This window comes from Adiantum capillus-veneris, chromosome 7, assembly GCF_014529385.1.
Source record: "Adiantum capillus-veneris isolate H3 chromosome 7, ASM1452938v2, whole genome shotgun sequence".
Taxonomy (NCBI): Eukaryota; Viridiplantae; Streptophyta; class Polypodiopsida; order Polypodiales; family Pteridaceae; genus Adiantum; species Adiantum capillus-veneris.
The window spans coordinates 163654115-163674035 of record NC_140937.1 but is presented as its reverse complement, the minus strand read 5'-3'; the positions used below and the strand labels follow the sequence as shown (position 1 = coordinate 163674035).

Below are 19921 nucleotides of genomic sequence, written 5' to 3'. Positions count from 1 at the left end.
ATGAAACCGGCCGGTGGGGCGGTAGGCATTGGTTTTCACCCGAAATTCTTTACTTTAGACACACACAGAGTACTTTGCAAATGTAACGTGTAATGGGGATTAACACCTAAGTACACACACGGCTCGGGAGCTAGAATGCTCCGAGCAGACACCGACAACCTGTAGGCCCCAAAATTGGCGCCCCTTTCGGTATTTCTTTATTCTTTAACAGAGGGAATAAAACCTGTGATCTCCTACAAGCTGCCCCGCACAATCTAGGCTAAGAAACACCTGTTCTGGCCCGATTCCGGTAGCATAACTGTACTAGGACGCTTCACAATCAGTATCCCCACGCAATAGGTGACTTTCTCGACGAATACGGACACTTTGCAAAACGTGGCGAGAATCTTCAGCACGCTGAATTCTCTGTTTTCTGCCCCGAAAATGCGCCATTTCAGGTCCCCTCCCGTCCCCGAACTTCGTGGGGGTATTAGGGTCCGTTTAGGGCCGAAACCGTTAACCTGCAAAAATACACAGCAGGCTGTAATTCCCTGTTTTGGGCTCCGTTTCACGTGCCGGTCGCATCTGTAGCAAGACCTCGAGCTCCCGCACCTGTAGGGCTACTTGCTCTTTGAATCGGACGAGATTTTTGACGTGAAACCTCTCCGAATTCACCTGTACCTGCGGGGGATTAGCCGTTAGCTAATCCAGTACCTGTGCAAGAGGCTCTTGCCTCGGCAATCGCGCATGAACCCGCATAACTGTACATTGGTCAAATGGAAAGCCCACTAGTGGGGCATAACATACTACTCGTAGGGGAGAGAGAGCAGTGCATAGTGTGCAGGGCATCACTCCTGGCACCGTACTGTACATTAGGGGGAAAGGAAGCACTCCATAGCTCTTAACCTGTGAACAGACAGCAAATCAGGCCTCTTCCCAGCTTAAAAATCAGCGCCCTTTTTTCTGTAGGAGGAAAGTGCATGAAAAATTGACACTTGGCGCATTTACAAGCATTTTCCCGTTTCAGGTTCGCCGCTTAAAAATCTCCCGACTGGTCGCCCAGTTGACTTCGCGGCAGAGTAGTAAAGTGTTCCCCTAGTCATATCGGAGGTAATGACGCGAACACATTTCGTGGCCCAAAATAGCAGTTCCCTAAATTTTAGGAAATGATTCCGTTGGGCTCCCACTGGTCATCTGACCAGCTATCCTCATTGGGACCGCATCCAAAAGTGCAATGTGGCCCAACTATCGGATACTTTCTTTTGGTAGTCACACCTTGACTTTAGGCCTTTATTGAGTTCACTCCCTAGTATCCACCAACTTGCTAAGTGCGACGGGGGGACCTATATGATCTTGCTCTGAGCCTAGACATCCTCTTACCATACGAATTCCAGTGCCGACCACTACCCATCTGCGGGTGAAACTACCGTTCACATTGGCCATACAATGTCCGACCGTTTGCTACTTCAAGAAGAGGGTCTCAAAAATAAAACAAAACCCATTGGAAAGAAACCAACAACTAAAGTTAGCATTTGCCACATCCTCGTGACATAGTTAACAACTGCCACGTCCCCGTGACACGTGGTGTGTCTCAAAGAGTAAAAGATGATGTCTCTTCCAGTAAAGCTATCCTCAAAAGCACCCACATCAAGACGCATGGATCCATTACAGTTCCAGGCCGCCACTTTGAGTGTGGTCCCATCTATCTCGCACCGTCGTGTGGAGCGTCGCTCCAGTATTACTACTCTTCCATCTCGGTAAAAGGCAATCTTGCCTTTTCCCCTTGCCGCTCTAATTTCTGGCATTACTTCCTGCATATGAGCGATCTGCGAGAGGGTAAGATCATCCCCGAGAAGAATGCCCGTCTCTTTAAGAGTTGGCCTTTTCTTCAAGAAGGACTTCTTCGCTTCCATGGAGGGAAAACGGAGGATGAGTGCCCTTTCTTTTGAGGTTTCCCCACTGCTTCCATTTTTCTTTATGTTGCCCACTCTCCAGGCTCTTGTGTGCGTCGGCTCATGAACCCCCATCAAGGCCATGAGTTCTTTTACCTCTTCGTCCACATTGCCTTTGTCTTTAAGACCGCAAATTCTCACATGTAAAGCGCGCACACGTCTTCTTTGCTCCTCCTCTAGTGTCTGGTTAATGATAGTGGGTGTGGACGTGGACGTTATCTCCTTGCCTTTTCCTTTCTTGGCCACCTCGATCCATTTCTCGGCTTCATCCGCCTTCTGCTGAGTTTTTATAAGAACATCCACCCAAGAGTAGTCATCTCTTTGTGTTGCTCTTCTCCCTCTTTGATGGCCCGTACTTGCTCCTTGATCGTGTTGATTTCTTCGATTACTGAGGGTTGCAATTCGCACTCTTCCAGTGTGTTGCTTGATCTTGCTTCGGCGAGATCTTTCTTGAGTGACGCAATCTCTTCATCCTGAGTCGTCACTCGGTCTTCCAGTGCGTTTATCTTGCTTTCTTGGATTAGGACGCGTCCTTCGAGCATTTTTATTGTGCCCAATAGATTACGGTTCATCTTGGTAATAGTCTCCGTCATTTCCTCTTTGCACTTTTGAATGGCATCCTCTAGGGGGTCGGCTTTATCACTCAACTTCCTCATGCTTAATCACCGTCCGGAAAAGAGCCACTAAGCGCACATATGCATCCACACTATGCATACATTGTCTCCCGCATCAAGCGTACATCTGCATCAAGCATTCCACGGCGGGTAAAGGTACAACCACAGCCCACTGCAGGCATCAGCCTTAAAGCCAAAATAATGGAGGGGCCTTGCGCCCAATGTTTTGAACCCAAACCTGTCCAAACGTTGTCCTGCCGAAATAGTAGATGCAGTCCCAGCGGGGTCTGCTCTTGTTCTAGCACCTGTAGGAGAATGGAATCCACGCAGCCTCTGCGGGGTTGCCTTATTGTAGGCGCTCTCGATGGAGCCACCCGTGATAACTAGGGCGCAACCTTGCTGTAGGCTGCCCCGAACCTGCACCTGTACCTGCTGAGAACAGCACGCGGCCCCCACTGTCGGGTAGCTCGCAGCTTGAGGAGGCTCCGCAGGGCGCTATGTACAGTGAGTGTGGCGTGAGCCCTCTGTGGCGCGAGCCCTTTGCCTGCGTGTGCGTTTCTGCACACTCCTCAGTCCCTTTATGGCTGACGTGACTCTAAAAACGACGCGATCCCTAATTTGGTTGCTGCAGACTGACGCGAACCCTAATCTGCCTGCAAAAATGATGGCGTGAACTCCTCCTGCCTTCTACTCGCGCTGCGCGCAGGTGCTTGCTGATGGAGAGAGAGAGAGAGAGAGAGAGAGAGAGAGAGAGAGAGAGAGAGAGAGAGAGAGAGAGAGAGAGAGAGAGAGATTGATTTATTAATGTCTTCTAGAGGCCGAAGTAGGCCTATGACACAAAAACGTATACATGTGTGTATCCTATGGATATCCAAAAAAGGATAAAAGTGCTGAAAAAAGTGATACAAACTGCTAGAGGTGGCTACGATAATCTCATCACAGGTGGAGTGAGTACATGTGCATGTATAAAGGAGAGGATGGAGCTCTCTTTCTAGTGGATGTGAAAAAACTCTCCGAGAGGAAGTACAAAAGAGGAGTGACAATCTGTAGGCTATGTAAAGTTTAAAACCAAGGTGGTCTGTACGATGAATGTAGAACGAACCACTAAGGGGGTGCATAATGCCATGTGATGTGACCTAGATCCCGACAAAAAAAAACTGACGACTGTGCCCATGCGTGGAGAAAGAGTCATCCATGCTGCTCCGCTGCCATGGAGGAGCCGGCTGAAGAATCCCACTGAGTGCGAAGAGTATGCAGCAGCTCTGTTTAGATGGATGTCAAAATGGTGGACATTGTCACGAGGACGTGGCAGCTGTTAACCATGTCACGAGGACGTGGCAACTGTTAACCTTAGTTGTTGGTTTCTTTCCAATGATTTTTGTTTTATTTTTGAGACCCTCTTTTTGAAGTAGCAAACGGTCGGACATTGTATGGCCAATGTGAACGGTAGTTTCACCCGCAGACGGAAAGTGGTTGGCATTGGAATTCGTATAGTAAGAGGATGTCTAGGCTCAGAGCAAGATCATGTAGGTCCCCCCGTCGCACTTAGCAAGTTGGTGGATACTAGGAAGTGAACTCAATAAAGGCACATAGTCAAGGTGGGACTACCAACAGAAAGTATCCGACAGTTGGGCCATATTGCACTTTTGGCTGCGGTCCCAATGAGGATAGATGGTCAGAACCAGTGGGAGCCCAACGGAATCATTTCCTAAAATTTAGGGAACTGCTATTTTGGGCCGTGAAATGTGTTTGTGTCATTACCTTCGGTATGACGAGGGGAACATTTAACAACTCTGCCGTGAAGTCAACTGGGCAACCAATCGGGAGAATTTTAGGCAGTAACCTTGAAACGGGCAAAAGCCTGTAATTGTGCCAAGTGGCAGATTTTCATGCACTTACCTCTTACAAAAGAAGTGGCGCTGAAATTTAAGAGAGGGGAGGCTTCAGTATGTAATCTGTCACAAGTTAAGAGCTATGGAGTGCTTTCTTTCCCTCTCATGTACAGTGTGGTGCTAGGAGTGATGCCCTGCACACTACACACTGCTCTCTCTCTCCCCTACGTGCAGTTATGTGATGCCTTACAAGAGGGCTCTTCATTTGACTGATGTACAGTTGTGTGGGTTCACGCTTTTGTGCTGAGGCAAGAGCCTCCTTGAGCAGGAACAGGGGTAGCTAGCTGCTACACCAAAGCAGGGACTGGTGAGGGTCATAACCTCACCGTACAGGTGCAAATTCAGCGCCATGTATGTGCAGAAAATTGACTGTTTTCAGCCATACGGACGCCAGAACCCTTGGGAATCGTGCCCTACTGGCAGAGAACAGCCAGGGGACTGTTTGGGGCTGAAAACAGGGCAAACCCCAGTAAATACAGCGAGCTGAATTTACTGTTTTTGGGCTGGAATCAGAGGGTATACGTGAGTGGAAGTGAGTTCTAGCAGGGGAATTGGTTTTGTGCAAGTTTTGGGGCTGTTATGCGGCCGAAATTTGGCCAAAACATATGGTATGTAGCCGGATACAGGTGAAGGATTATTCCCAAGACTCTTCTTTGTAATTTACCCTACTAAAGAATAAAGAAAGACCGAAAGGGGCGCCAATTTTGGGGCCTACAGGTTGTCGGCGTCTGCTAGGAGCATTCTAGCTTCCGAGCCGTGTGTGTATTTAAGTGTTAATTCCCATCGCAGGTTTCCTTTGCACGTTCTCTCTGTGTGTGTCTAAAGTAAAGAATTTCGGGTGAAAGCCAAAGCCTACTGCCCTACGGGCTAGTTTCAGATATAGCAGAGGACTCTGAGCCCAGAATGTGGGCGCATCGAGCCTTCTATATAGTCCAAAAGCGTGATACTGCATATCGTGGTGAATACTGGTCGCTGGCATAAATCCATCTGGTCACCTGCATCTGGGATCATTTGTAGAGTGCCCGGTCTATAACCAAAGGGAGTAAGCAGGAAGACCGGATCTATGGACAAGCCCTGGAAAAAGGTGTGTGACCCCGGAAATTGCAATAGGCATGCAATTGCCCCCCACTTCACAAACCCATTATGGATGCCCACGCAAATCAACAAACAACAAACTGCCATCCATACTAGTTGTGCGAAAGAACAAACCCAGAAACAGTGCCTCAAAGACATCTCTGACAAGTCCTGTCATGACCAATGACTGTCGATCAAGTGTCAACACGCAATCCTGCAAGTGCTAGAATCCACATGAAAAAACTTGTCCTGTAGTTGATCCGAAGGATCCAAATGCATGACCAAAACTATCTTTGGAAGGCAGGGAGGATGCAGTGATGCACTGATCTTGCCAAACATCTGATTGGCGTGGACGGTGAGGAGGGCAACGAGTCTGCAAAAGAAGTCTTCTCCCAAGGGAAACAGAGTACTCAAAAAAAGATAAGAGTGGCTCCATCATGGCTCAACGAAGGCCACCTCCACTCACCAAGATCCCACTCCAGCTGAACAAGTGGCTTTCCTTGCCAAATCTACGGTCTCCAAAGTGGTGCCTCCTCAGTAGTGAAAACAGGGTCAACACACGACCTCCTCTAGAAAGAGCCTACCACTCTAACAGGCTGCCAATGGGCAGTCAACTGCTGATCACGTGAAACCTCACCCTAAAACTCTAGTCTGTTGGGACATCCATGATGGCCAATCTCCGCAATGCTGAAGACGAGATTCTCCTGTTGAGCAACAATCGGGTCGCCCGAGTTAGGATTGAAGTACACCCACCATCCGTAATGAGAAGGTAAAAGAGTTTGTCCCCCGATGAGGGCGTGCCAGTCGGGTGGAATCTCATATGGAGAGCAAACCCTCTGCAGATCCCGTAGGTAGATTCAATCACCTCTCTCTCTCTCTCTCTCTCTCTCTCTCTCTCTCTCTCTCTCTCTCTCTCTCTCTCTCTCTCGTCGGCCTGCTCTATTACACTAGCCGCAGTAAAGCTCCGCCTCTCTTCTTCTCGTCGGCCTCCTTGGGAGAGGGGCAGCCCTGCAAGAGAGCCCTTAGCACTCATAACTCCACCCCTGCCCCCCTTCTGCCTCTCTCCTTCTCATTGGCCTCCCTGGGGCAGCCTTGCAGGAGAGCCCTTAGCACCCATAACTCCACCCCCCCCCTTCTGCCTCAACATGTCAGGCAACCCAAATTGTGCTGGCAGCTCTGGAAAAGCTATTTTTACCGGATATTTCGGAGTCTGGCAATTGTCCTCAAAAGTAGCCAATGAAAAGTCTTTCTACCACGGATGCAGAAAACCAATCTGTCCCCGAAGCCGAGAGGAGTGCGGCTGATGACCCTAGAGGCAAGTTTCTTTGCTGAAAAAATAGCAATGAAAGTACCTCTGCCAAGCAAGATGATTTCCTCCACTTTGCCTTCATCCAAACCAGTTAGCATGCATGAGAGCCACTCCCGGATGTTGACACCAGCGTAGGAACACCCCACCAAGCGACCAACAGCCCCTCTTTGAGAGGGAACCTCAATATGATCACCAATCCTGCATTGTAGATCTTCTGAAATGACTATGGAAGGTGCCATAATACTTGAGAGAGAGCCGATGAAGAAAATACCCTATGCCGAACCCCCTTCACCCCTCAAACCCAGAAGCGCAAGAAGGAGAGGGAGTCAAGCTCGCTTGGGCTGGCGGGGCGGGGGTAGTTGGGGTAGGGGAAGGGCAGGTGGGGCGGCGCGAGGCGGGCAGGATGGGCATGGGCGGGTCGGGTCTTATGGGCAGGTGGGATAGGGGTAGGCGGGGTAGGGGCAAGGGCAGGCAAGGGCTGTAGGCAAGGGGCAAGCAAGAGCTGAGGCGAGCACACGGGGTTAGCCTGCATCCACGCACAGACGAAGAAGGCTTTAGAGGCGCGCATACCAAAGACGCAGTGACACGTAGTTAGGGTTTCGTGCTGCAGAGACGAGACGCGAAGTTAGGGTTCGCATTAGGGTTTTGATTCGCCATTTTTGATTCGCATGAGGTCTCTCTCTCTCTCTCTCTCTCTCTCTCCAAAAATTGGGGCTTGGTATCCTTGTGTATTACGTAATCAAAATTACAAGCCCGAAGGCATTACATCAGCACATAGGCAACACATATAACGGATCTGACAGTGAAAAAATCCCTAAGATATTCAATGATTACAAACCATAGGGGAAAAACTACCAGTGATGCAAAGGTTACAAAAGATGGGTGACACAACAAAAGCTAGGAGCAGGGGAGTGAGGAAAGAAAGTAACACAGAGCTGAAGCAGAAACAAGCCACCCTGAGTTGAGAGGAGGCCAAAAACTCCACCAAAGAATCTCCGATAACCAACTCCAAATCTCAAAGGCCGTATACAATGGCGCATTTAACAGAAGAGACATCATCGCCACAAGAAGACTCTACACCAAAAATCCGGCCTCTAGTCATCCCTGGCAATGATCAACTGACATTCTTCAACCTGCAAGCAGAAGCAGTATGTGGTGCAAATATGAAGGCGAGGCAGAAACCGCCCAACACACCCACCAACCCACACTCCACCAAACCAATTCCAAACATAAGTCAGCCATCAAACAGGAGAAAAAACAAAAAAGAACAAGTAGTAAAGAGGCAGAACATGCAAACATACACACACACACACACACACACACCTCATCCTCAAACAGTCATGCAGAACACACTCACCCCAAGCACATGTAGATCCACAAGCACAAGCATCACACACAAAAGAAATAAGGCGCATACAAGCAAGCAAGCTAAACAAACAGAAACCATGAGAAACAAAGAGAAATACCTGCGTAAGAACAGCAAACAAAACGAAAGGAAAGAAACCATCGTAGGCAGCACAAGTGACATATGAGAGGAACAGATATTTGGTGAAGGCGGCCAAAGTAGAGCACCAGGGGGACACTTGCCCGGCAGTGTTCCGTGCCTAGAGATATTGGCCCCAAAGACTGGCGCCCCTTTCGGCATTTCTTTTTGTATTAATCTGCAACTCAAAGTACAAGTGAGTGGGAGGCTCTCACTCTCAGACTCTGCGTCCAGATGCTCTGAGAAGTGGGAAGCCTGCCCACTTATTTAAAGGAATTACAAGGGATGCCAAAAGTAGAGCCCCAAAAGCTTCTAAGTTAAAAGTTTTCAAAACATAAAGCAACTTGTCCTCTCACAAGGCTTGGTAAAATAAAACTACTCCCCAAAAAGCTTCAGTGTAAGAATTTCCAGCCTTTGCGTAGCCAAAAGCTTCCAACTTTTTTGCGTACAGCTGCTGCCACGTCATTAGGCCGTACGCTTTCCGTGAATTGTGCCACATTTTGCGGGGGCCTGTCCGTACGGTACCTGCCACGTCAGCATCACAGCGGGTGGGGGTTCTACCAAGAGAGGATGTGTGTGTGTGTACTGGGCAGCCAGTAGTCACATCACCAGTTTGTGCCCTCTTGAAAGCATTGTAATCACCCTCGATTACGCCTGCAAAACAGACAGAAGCCATAAACTGTCTTAGCAAACAATGAGTGTCAGTACCGACGCACTAGGAACATACATCTAGTACATGTACCAATCGACAATCACTTCACAGGACATCACATGACAAATCACATTTAACATTCATTCGGATCTCAGACCATGATTTATCGGCAATGCAAGTAGCAATCGCATCTAGATCCACTCAGGACCTCATAGATGCCCGATTGACTAATCCCTATTGCAACCATGTCTATCAAGATCATTCAGACCAAAATGTTGCAGTCATTTCGTCTATTAGTTCCTGCACTTAGTTTCATATTTTCCAGAATTTCATTTCATAAAGTCATACATCAGAATACTGTCAGCTCTCAGTATCCCTGAAGCTCAAAGAGACATCAGCGATTCTAATATTCACGCATCTGTTGACAAAGGAGTGGAGTAACTCCCCTCTTGTGCATACCCACTGCACCAGATCTCCGGCCAAGCTGAATTCAGGGTTCATTTGGAGTAGATTATGCTAAACCAAAAGCTTCAAGGTAAAGTTTCACAATCTGAGGAGTATCTACTAGGTCCTCCTCCTCCATCCACTTCGCATCCAATGCAAGATAGTTCTTGAATTTAACCAAGAACGCCTTCTTATGTGTCAATATTTGTTCAGGAACAAGGATCTCCTCGTTTTCTTCCACTTCCGGTTGCTCATCAGGCTCCCCATCTTTGGGCACATCACCTTTAAAAGGTTTCAAGAGACTCACATGAAATGCATTGTGAATCCTCCAAGTGTCAGGCAGTTTCAGTCGGGAGGAGATATCATTGATCTTTTCGGAGATCTGGAAAGGTCCGTAGTATCGCATACTAAGATTTGGAAAAAGCCTCTCCTTTCCCTTCTTCTTTCTCAGGTGTGCCTTCTCAAAACGTAAGAGCACCCAATCATTCTCCTTCAATTTCAAATCGCGACGATGGCGATCTGCTGCCTTTTTCTGTCTTTCTTGAGATTTCTGCAAAGCCTCGCGGACCTTGGCAAAAGCGGTGTCCAAGTCGCGCGTGTACTCATCGGCTTCAAAAATCTTATCTTTCGTGCTTAGGAAGGGTGGTGCTTTCTTGTGCCGTGCTTGGGACTTCTCTAGAGCCTCGCAAACCTTGGCAAAAGCAGTGTCCAAGTCCCTCGTGTACTAATCATCTTCAAAAATCTTGTCCTTGGTGCTTAGAAAGGAAGAGACCTTCTTAGCACCTTCGATTACCTCAAATGGCGCCTTCCCTGTCGAAGAGTGAACCCTGTTATTGTAGGCAAATTTCACCAAAGGCAAATATTTTTCCCAATGAGTCTTCTGATCCAAGATATAAGACTTCAATAAATCCAAAACCACTGAATGGCTATCTCATATTGCCCATCTGTCTGCGGGTGGAATGATAATGAGAACTGCAACCACGTGCCAATGTTCTCCAAAATGGCCCTCCAAAACAAACTCGTGAATTGGGAGTCTCTGTCGGAGACTATGGTTTCAGGCATGCCATGTAACCGAAAAATCTGAGCAATGAACAGTCTCGCTAAATGATCAGATTTGATTGTTTTTTACTGGAATGAAGTGAGCTTGCTCGCTAAATCTGTCAATGACTATCCAAATGCCATCGTGCCCACTTCGAGTTTTGGGGAGATTAAAGATGAAATCCATAGCAATGCTTTCACAGGGGCAGGAGGGAATGGGTAAAGGTTGTAGTAGCCTTATGCCTATCAAACTTGACCTTTTGGCATGCTAAACAACTGCGAACAAAGTCATCCACATCCTTTTTGAGTCTCGGCCAAAAGAAGTAACCCTTCAAGGTGGTATCTATGCCGCGGTGACCCGTAAAAGGTGGACAATGACACTCTGTCAAGACCTTTTCCCTCAAAGGCTATGTAACACACATCGTTTTCCGCATCAAATAGCCATCTCGTATGGCCTAAAAGTGTCTTCCTATTATGTATCCAAATAAAAATGTCAGCAAAGTAAGGATCTGTGGCGTACTGGTCAACCCCTCAAAGCTTTTGTGATGAATCGCAAAATAGCCAGAACCAAGGGCTTCCGAGGCAATGCATCTGCCACTAAATTCTTCTGTCCTTGAACTTGGACAATCTGGAAGTGAAATTGTGAGACAGGATGTTAGCCCATCACATCTGCTTTTCCGAAAACTGGTTTTGTGACAAGAAGTAGTGTAAACTCTAACAATCCATAAAGGTTGTAAAATCAGCTTTGAGTAAATAGTGTTGCCACTGTGTAAGAGCATGGATCACTACCAATAGCTCTTTCTCATATATTTGTGCTACCAATTCTGGCCGTGAAAACATTGTGCTTTCATAAGCAATACCGTGGCCTTCTTGCATCAAAACTGCTCCCAGACTACGACACAAGCAAGTGGTTGGGCTCCCACTCTGTAGAGCATATGGACGCAGAGTCTGAGAGTGAGAACCCTCTCACTCTCTTGTACTTAGAACACAGATTAATACAAAAAGAAATACCGAAAGGGGCGCTAGTCTTTGGGCCCAATATCTCTAGGCACGGAACTCCGCCGGGCCGTGTCGAATCAATCGTGAATTGTGAACTGTTATGAAGTGAATCTCTGTTGTGTCGCAGAAGAATCTTACTTGGAGTGTCCAAGTTTGTTACCGTGGCATTAGAGCGTGGCCGATTTCTCTTCTACCGGGAAATCTGATCCTTTTCTCGCGGCACTTATGGATTCAAACAACGAACAATCGACTTCCTCTGCATCTGGGGATGCGGGAAGAGATCACGAAGAGTACGGCCCACCTCGGCCTACTCAGGCGGAGATTGAAGAGATGGAACGTCGACAATTGGTTGACGATGCGACAAAGATGATGATCAACCTTGCAAAGGATCCGAAATTTGCAAAATTTTTGACTCAGACATTCTTCGATGAAGTGCACTCTCAGTGGCGGAAGGCTACCGAACCACTCCTCAAACCGGCACTCAAGAAACCTCCTACTCCGAGGATGTTTACAGAGCAAGAATTGGAAGATGTGGTTGATACACAAATTACCCAACTTTTTGATGCGAACAAGAGAGCCAAAAAGCTCAACAAAAAGCAGAAGAAAGGAACTGACTTCCCGGGTTATTTGGGTCGTCAATCTACTTTTGCCTCGGCTTGAAAGTAGAAGAAGCATGTGAGATTTGAAGGAGTATCCAATTCTTCTCCTTCTTCTTCTTCTTCTGACAGTTCTTCTAGCTCTTCTGACTCGAGCGAAGAAGACAGGAAAGGGAAAAAGCGAAGCAAAAAGCAAAGCTTCGAAAAGGGCAAGAAAACGGCAAAGAAGCCTAAGTTTTGCCCAGTTTCTGACAGTTCTACAGAGGACTCATCTTCGGATAGTTCGGACTCCGACGATCACAGATTTTATGCAAAGAAGAAGAATTTCTATAAAGCAACCAGTATGACTTTCTAGAGGATAAAAGCAAGAAAGTTCGAGAATTTAAAGAAGGTGGACAATCAATTAAATTTGACACTTTTTCTGGATTCCTAGATGCTTCGAGGGCTTTGGCCTTCATACAACAGTTTGATATACCTTTCTCTGGAGGGCATTACTCAGAGCACTCCAAGATTCGGAGGGCTACCTCTTACTTCAAGGGAAATGCTCAAACATGGTGGTCCACTCTTCTATTGAACAAGAAATCGCCAGTTAAATGGCTGAAATTTAAAAGGCTTTTTATTTCTTCTTGGTTGACTTGAGGGTACAAACGCGACATACGAACTACTTGGAACCATCTCCAGATGACCAAGAAAGATTCCTTGGACGTATATTTCGAGAGATTTTGGAGCTCTTTTCTACCCGCTTCTTCATTTAAGAAGATCTCGGTTAAAGAACAGAGTGAGCGGTTTAGCTGCGGACTTCCTACGGAGATCTGAGATCACTGCTTAGAACAAAAGTCAGATTCTTTTCAAGGACTGATGAGTCATGTAAAACAAGGCTTTGCCATACACTTAGGCAGTTTGACTTACGCCACAGATGAGATCATGACGCAGAAAACCGAAGACTTCAAAAAATGAAAGTAGAAAGAAGAAAAAAGAACGCCAAGATTTTCTCCACACTCATGTCGATTGCTTTTCTGAGGGCCTACCAGGCGAGTTGCCACCAGCTCGTCGTGAAGATCATACCATTGATCTTATACCTGGAAGTACACCATTGAACCAGCCACCTTACCGTGTGAGCCGAGCCCAGAATGAAGAGATTATGAACCAAGTGAAAGACCTCTTGGAAAAGGGTCTTATCCAGCGGAGTACTTCACCTTACTGCTCTCCGGTCTTGTTGGTTTTGAAGAAAGATGGATCTTGAAGTGTGCATTGACTATAGAGCTCTCAACAAAATCACCATCAAGAATAGATTTCCAATTCCTAGGATTGATGATATTCTTGACCGACTACAGGGATCCTCTTGTTTCAGCAGGATCGATTTGAAGAGCGGATATCATTAGATCCGAATCGCACCGGGAGATGTCTATAAGACACCTTTTCGGACGACCTTCGGTTTATTCAAGTTTTTGGTGATGCCTTTTGGACTTACCAATGCTCCAACGACCTTTAACCGAATGATGGACAAGATTTTCAGAGAGTACAGATCTTTTGTTGGCACTTTCTTTGATGACATTATAGTCTTCTCCAAGGATGAGGCAGAACATAGAGCACATTTGCTACTACAGGTCTTTCAGGCATCGCAGGATCACAAGTTGGTGATCAATGCAAAGAAGAGTGAATTTTTCCTACCTTTTTGGACACCGTCTCAGCAGCAGGAGTGCAGATGGACCCGGCCAAGATAGAGACTGTCCGTGATTGGTCCGATTTAAAGAACGTCCATGAAGTTAGAAGCTTCTTGGTTTATGTTCTTACTACCGGCGGTTCATTAGAAAGTTTGCAGAGGTTGCTTCCCCTTTGCATATCTTGACATAGAAAGGAGTCCCTTTCACGTGGGGACCCACAGAGGTGACTGCCTTTCAGACCTTGAAAGAGAAATTGACTACGGGACCAATTTTGACTTTGCCGGATTTGCAGAATTCATTCAAGGTAGATTGTGATGCTTGTGGTCGTAGTCTGGGTACGGTCTTAATGCAAGAAGGCCATGTCATTGCCTATGAGAGTCGATTGTTTTCAAGGCCGGAATTGACAGCACAGATTTATGAGAAAGAGCTTTTGGCGGTTATCCATGCTCTTGCTCAGTGGTGGCGACATTACCTACTCAGAGCTGATTTTACGGTCTTCACAGATTACCAGAGTCTACTCTACTTCTTGTCACAGAAGCAGCTATCGGAAAAGCAGATGCGGTGGGTGAACATCTTGTCACAGTTTCACTTCCATGTCCATGGGCAGGGACAGAAGAACTTGGTGGCAGATGCTTTGTTCGAGAAGCCGTTGATTCTGGCTATTTCCGCGATACACCGTAGAAGCTTTGAGGATATGGTTGATCAGTATGCCACAGATTTAGATTTTGCAGATATATTCGGTGGAATATAGAATGGGGAGGTAGTAGCGGGATATTCCATTTGGGATGGCTACTTGATGAAGAAAACGATGTTGTGCGTTACACAGCCGTTGTGGGAAAAGGTTTTAAAAGAATGCCACTGTCCACCATTTACGGGTCACCGCGGCATTGCTACCACCTTGAAAGGTGTGGAGAGATACTTCTTTTGGCCGAGACTCAAGAAGGACGTGGACGATTTGTACGCAGTTGCTTGGTATGCCAGAAGGTCAAGTTTGACAGGCATAAAGCACAGGGATTGTTACAGCCTTTATCCATACCCACCCGCCCCTGGGAAAGTATTGCAATGGATTTCATTTTTGATCTCCCGAAGACACAAAGTGGGCATGATGGCATTTGGACTGTCATTGACAGATTTAACAAGCAAGCTCACTTCACTCTAGTGAAGAAAACAGTCAAGCCGGATCATTTAGCGAGATTGTTCATTTCACAGATTTTCAGATTACATGGCAAGCCTGAGACAATTGTCTCTAACAGAGATCCCCGATTCACGAGTTTGTTTTGGAAGGCGATTTGGGAGAACATTGGCATGCGGTTGCAGTTTTGGTCATCTTTCCACCCGCAGACAGATGGGCAATCGGAGATTGCAAATTCAGTCGTACTGGATTTATTGGAGTCGTACATCTCGCATCAGAAGACTCAATGGGAAAAGTATTTGCCTACAATAACACGATTCACTCTTTAACGGGGAAGGCGCCATTTGAGATTTTTGAAGGTGCTATGAAGGTTCCACCCTTCCTAAGCACGAAAGATAAGATTTTTGAAGCCGACCAGTATACACGGGACTTGGACACTGCTTTTGCCAAGGTCTGGGAGGCTTTAGAGAAATCTCAGGAAAGACAGAAAAAGACAGCAGATCGATATCATCGCGATTTGAAATTAAAGAAGAACGATTGGGTGCTCTTACGTTTTGAGAAGGCACGCCTGAGAAAGAAAAAGAGAAAGGAGCGGCTTTTTCCAAAGCTTAGCATGAGATTTCCGAAAAGATAAATGATGTCTCCTTTAGACTGAAGCTGCCCGATACTTGGAGGATCCACAATGCTTTTCATGTGAGTCTCTTGAAGCCTTTTAAAGGCGATGTGCCTGATGATGGGAAGCCAGATGAGCAACCGAAGTGGAGGAAAACGAGGAGATACTCGTTCCAGAACAGATATTGGCACATAAAGATAGAAAGGTAAAAGGTAAAATGATAAGGCGGTTCTTGGTTAAATTCAAGAACTATTCTGCATTGGATGCGAAGTGGATGGAGGAGGAGGACTTGGCAGATACTCCTCAGATTGTGAATCAATACCTTGAAGCATTTGGTTTAGCATAGTCTATTCCAAATAGAACCCCGAACTTAGCTTGGGCGGAATTTGGTGCAGCGAGTATGCACAAGAGGGGAGTCGCTCCACTCCTTTATCTACAGATTGCCCCGATTTTTGATACTAAAGTCATTGATGTCCCTTTGGGTTTCAGGGATACTGCTGGCTGACAGTATTCTATTGAATGACTTTATGAACTGGAATTCCCGATAATGAAAATGATACTGATTTGGACTTCACTTGTTTAAGTGCAGGAACTGATAGATGAAATGACTGCAGCATTTCGGTCTGAAAGATCTCGATAGACGTGATTGCAATAAGGATTAGTTAATCGGGCATCTATGTGGTCCCGAGTGGATCTAGATGCGATTGCTAAATACGTTGCCGATTAATCATGGTCTGAGATCCGAATGAATTTTTGAATGTGATTTGTCATGTGATGTCCTATGATGTGGTACATGTGCTAGATGTGTCTTCCTAGTGCGTTGGTACTAACAGTCAGTGTCTGCTAAGACAATTTATGGCTCTGTCTGTTTTGCAGGCGTAATCGAGGGCGATTACAATGCTTTCAAGAGAGTTATGTCACAAACTGGTGATGTGGTTGGCCCTTCCGGTGGTATACACACACAACCTCCCCGGTTGGCGGCATTGCCACGTGGCGGCGGTGTACGGACCCGTGATTTGCGGCGGGAAAAATGGGCTGCTGACGTGGCTGAGCATACGAATCTCCGTAAAAAGCGGCAGCTGTACAGATTCTCAACTTTTGCGCAAGAAATCCTACGCACGTGGGAAATAGCAGCTTTTTGGGCATTGCTTTTATTTTTAAGCCTATTTTTAAAAAGATGGGAGCTTTTGGGGCTCTGCTTTTGGCATCCCTTGTAAACCTTTAAATAAGTGGTTGGGCTTCCACTCTGCAGAGCATCTGGACGCAGAGTCTGAGAGTGAGAACCCTCCCACTCTCTTGTACTTTGAACACAGATTGATACAAAAAGAAATACCGAAAGGGGCGCCAGTCTTTGGGGCCAATATCTCTAGGCACAGAACTCCGCCGGGCCGTGTCGAATCAATTGTGAATTGTGAACTGTTTTGAAGTGAATCTCTGCTGTGTTGCGGTAGAATCTTGACTTGGAGTGTCCAAGTTTGTTACCCTTCTGGTGGCATATACACACAACCTCCCCGGCTGGCAGCATTGCCACGTGGCGGCAGTGTACGGACCCGTGATTTGCGGCGGGAAAAACGGGTTGTTGGCGTGGCTGAGCGTACGGATCTTCGTAAAAAGCGGCAGCTGTATGGATTCTCAGCTTTTGCGCAAGAAATCCTACGCAAGTGGAAAATAGCAGCTTTTTGGGCATTGCTTTATTTTTAAGCCTATTTTTAATAATATGGCAGCTTTTGGGGCTCTGCTTTTGGCATCCCTTGTAAATCGTTAAATAAGTGGTTGGGCTCCCACTCTATAGAGCATCTGGACGCAGAGTCTGAGAGTGAGAACCCTCCCACTCTCTTGTACTTTGAACACAGATTAATACAAAAAGAAATACCGAAAAGGGCGCTAGTCTTTGGGGCCAATATCTCTAGGCATGGAACTCCGCCGGGCCGTGTCGAATCAATTGTGAATTGTGAATTGTTTGGAATGAATCTCTGTTGTGTCGCGGTAGAATCTTGACTTGGAGTGTCCAAGTTACAATCTGCATAACTTTGGAACACTTTTGAAACAATTGAACTGTATACAACACACAAGAAGAAGAAGATGATTTTTAACTCGTGGGAAACTATCCCGAGAGAGAGAGAGAGAGAGAGAGAGAGAGATGTTGGAGTGGGATGCCCCTTTTACACAGTTGGTGGCTTGAACTGCCACTGTCAACACCCCCGTGCGGGTATTTCTTCTTGTACAAGGATTCGGAGGGCTGGAATCCGAAAGTTGGTGCTCGTGCAATCACGCGGCTTTAATCTACAAGTGATGTGGGTATCTGCAAGTGAAGGGGTAGTGATGGTTTTATAGTCCCGAGGACCCGCAAAATAGTAGGCCCTCCCAAAAAGCTGGGCATAAACCCCACCCCCCCCCCCCCCCCCGCCCTCGATTTTCTCGACATTGGGAATTTTCCCCTAAAAAGAGAGAAGAAAAGCACTTTTTTGAATGTTTGAACTCGTTTTTAGAGAAAATTTTGCATTGTTCTGGAAAGAGAAAATCTGCAGTAGAGAGAGAACATCACCTCGATGCAAAAACCCTAACCCTAAAACCCGTCACAACAGAGAAGGGAATGCAAATGTTTTCGTAAAAAGTGGTGCAAGATGTGCCAACTCTCGGAATACCTAGTGCCAACATTTAAGCTTTGGGGTATTCAGTTACCTTTTGAAACATGAAAAGTTTCCTTACCATTAGTGTGTGTAGAGTTTATCTGTTTACGTTGATAACAGAGCTTGGGTGAAGCTTCTTTTGCTCAGGAGATTTGCATTTGTGCACATCAATCAAGAAATATTACAAGTGGTGCAAACTTTTGTGCTCAAGCTACTTATGAGTCTGATTGCTAAGGGAGTTCTTTGGCTTGTTGCCCGTTTCTTTGTATAAATCTGTGATTAGAGCTCTGATTTTAGCCTTGCAGAGCTCTGATTTGAGCTTGTTTCTTGCTGCTAATTGTTATTAATGAGGGCAGGTTGTCAGTTTCCCGGAAACTTGTTGCAGTAGCTTGGTTAAACTGTTTCTTTTGGTAGGCTCATGCAGCCTATTACTCGCTCTGAGACTCTCCTTTAATTTATTTGTCTTGCAGTAGAAGGCGATTTACTGAAAAACAGGCGGAGCTGTGGTGGACAGAAAATCGAGCAAGAGTGTTTGAAAAATATAATGTGAAAAGTATGGACAAATCAACCATCTTTGAGGCCAGGACAGGAAGGGAATGAACAACTATTTGTGGTTATATTGGCTGCCAGAAGTTTTGTCACCTTTGAGAAGCGTGGATTAGGGAATTGGGATCAGGAAGCTGAGGGAAGACCTACAAAGTCCGGTAATCACCTGGTAGCAGCAAGTTTCCCAGCATACACACTGCGAATGTGAAGAACGACGCCGGATGGTAGCTTTTTGAGGGAAGTGCCCTTTCTCTGAGGAGAAGGGGAGAGACGAATTAAAAGGACCAGGATCAATTCAGATTCTGCTGGAGTGCCCCTATGTGGACCCTACAGAGGGCCGAAAAGCTTGCTCAGATCTAATTGCTGTTGTAAAATTGTTTTTATTCAGCTGCTCACATTTAAAAGTCGGGTCTGTAAGCAGTATGTACTATAGATGGTAATACCCTTGAGCTGACAGGGATATCGAACCTTACACGAATTCACATCATCGTGTAGCATACACATTAAGTAATTGCGTTTGTTGGCTTGACAATCCAGCACAAAAAGTTGTAATTACTTTCGGTACAAGGCGTTGTGGAGGAGAATCATATATCAATCCGCTATTTGAGATTGAATCTGCATTTGCCTCTTTGTATACGCAAAAAGAGTTGATTTGCAGCTCTCGTTCAGTGTGGTAAGTTGTAGTGCAAGAGTTTTTTGTAGCTTTATAGAAAGATGCGATCAAGATTGCCCATGGAGGTGATGTAGGCAGGTCCTTGCTGGAGTGTGCTCAGTAAGTGGCTACAATGTGACAAGGTTGGCAAATGTTCTCAATCTGAGCCTGCGCTTCCTAGAATAACATTGACCAAGGTAACCTCCTCAAGAGGGGAAAAAAGTGACTTGATTGTCGGAAGTGGGCACGGACGTCACTACTAAAGCTCAATTGGATCTTTTTTGGGTTGTCACGAAACATGGAGAAAAGGTACAAGCTTCTTGGAGAAATAGATGGTACAACATATCTTAAAGAAGTTGCTGAATCCAAAAGTTGATCAACATCATGGGCGGCCAATTGCTTTGGCTTCCTTTTCTCAAGGAAGAAGAGTGACTGCCACGTTTTAAGATTACAGATGCAATTGGTAAATGAAAGATTCAGAATTAGTGTGTTAAAAAGTAAAGACTTTTGGTTGGCATAATAATCAGATCATTGTGCATTAAGTTACATACACTCAAACCAGTAATCATTGTGCCATGTATCAATTTGCCTATTTTGTTATGTTACTTTTCTTATTTTGGCTCTGTTTTTCTTAGTTTGTGTTCATTTCCAG

General features: G+C 46.1%; 1 protein-coding gene across 3 annotated transcripts in view; it reads left to right on the top strand.

Annotated features, from left to right (window-relative positions):
- The window catches only part of LOC147454975 (PH, RCC1 and FYVE domains-containing protein 1-like), a 100007-nt gene extending 80728 nt beyond the window's left edge, over positions 1 to 19279 (top strand). For all 3 annotated transcript variants that reach the window (XM_086516826.1, XM_086516825.1, XM_086516824.1), the window contains one exon: positions 18542 to 19279. In XM_086516826.1, the coding sequence (XP_086372952.1) occupies positions 18542 to 18671 (130 nt within the window). In that variant the 3' untranslated portion in view covers positions 18672 to 19279. The remainder of the gene's footprint in view (positions 1 to 18541) is intronic.
- Positions 19280 to 19921: the final 642 nt, after the last annotated feature.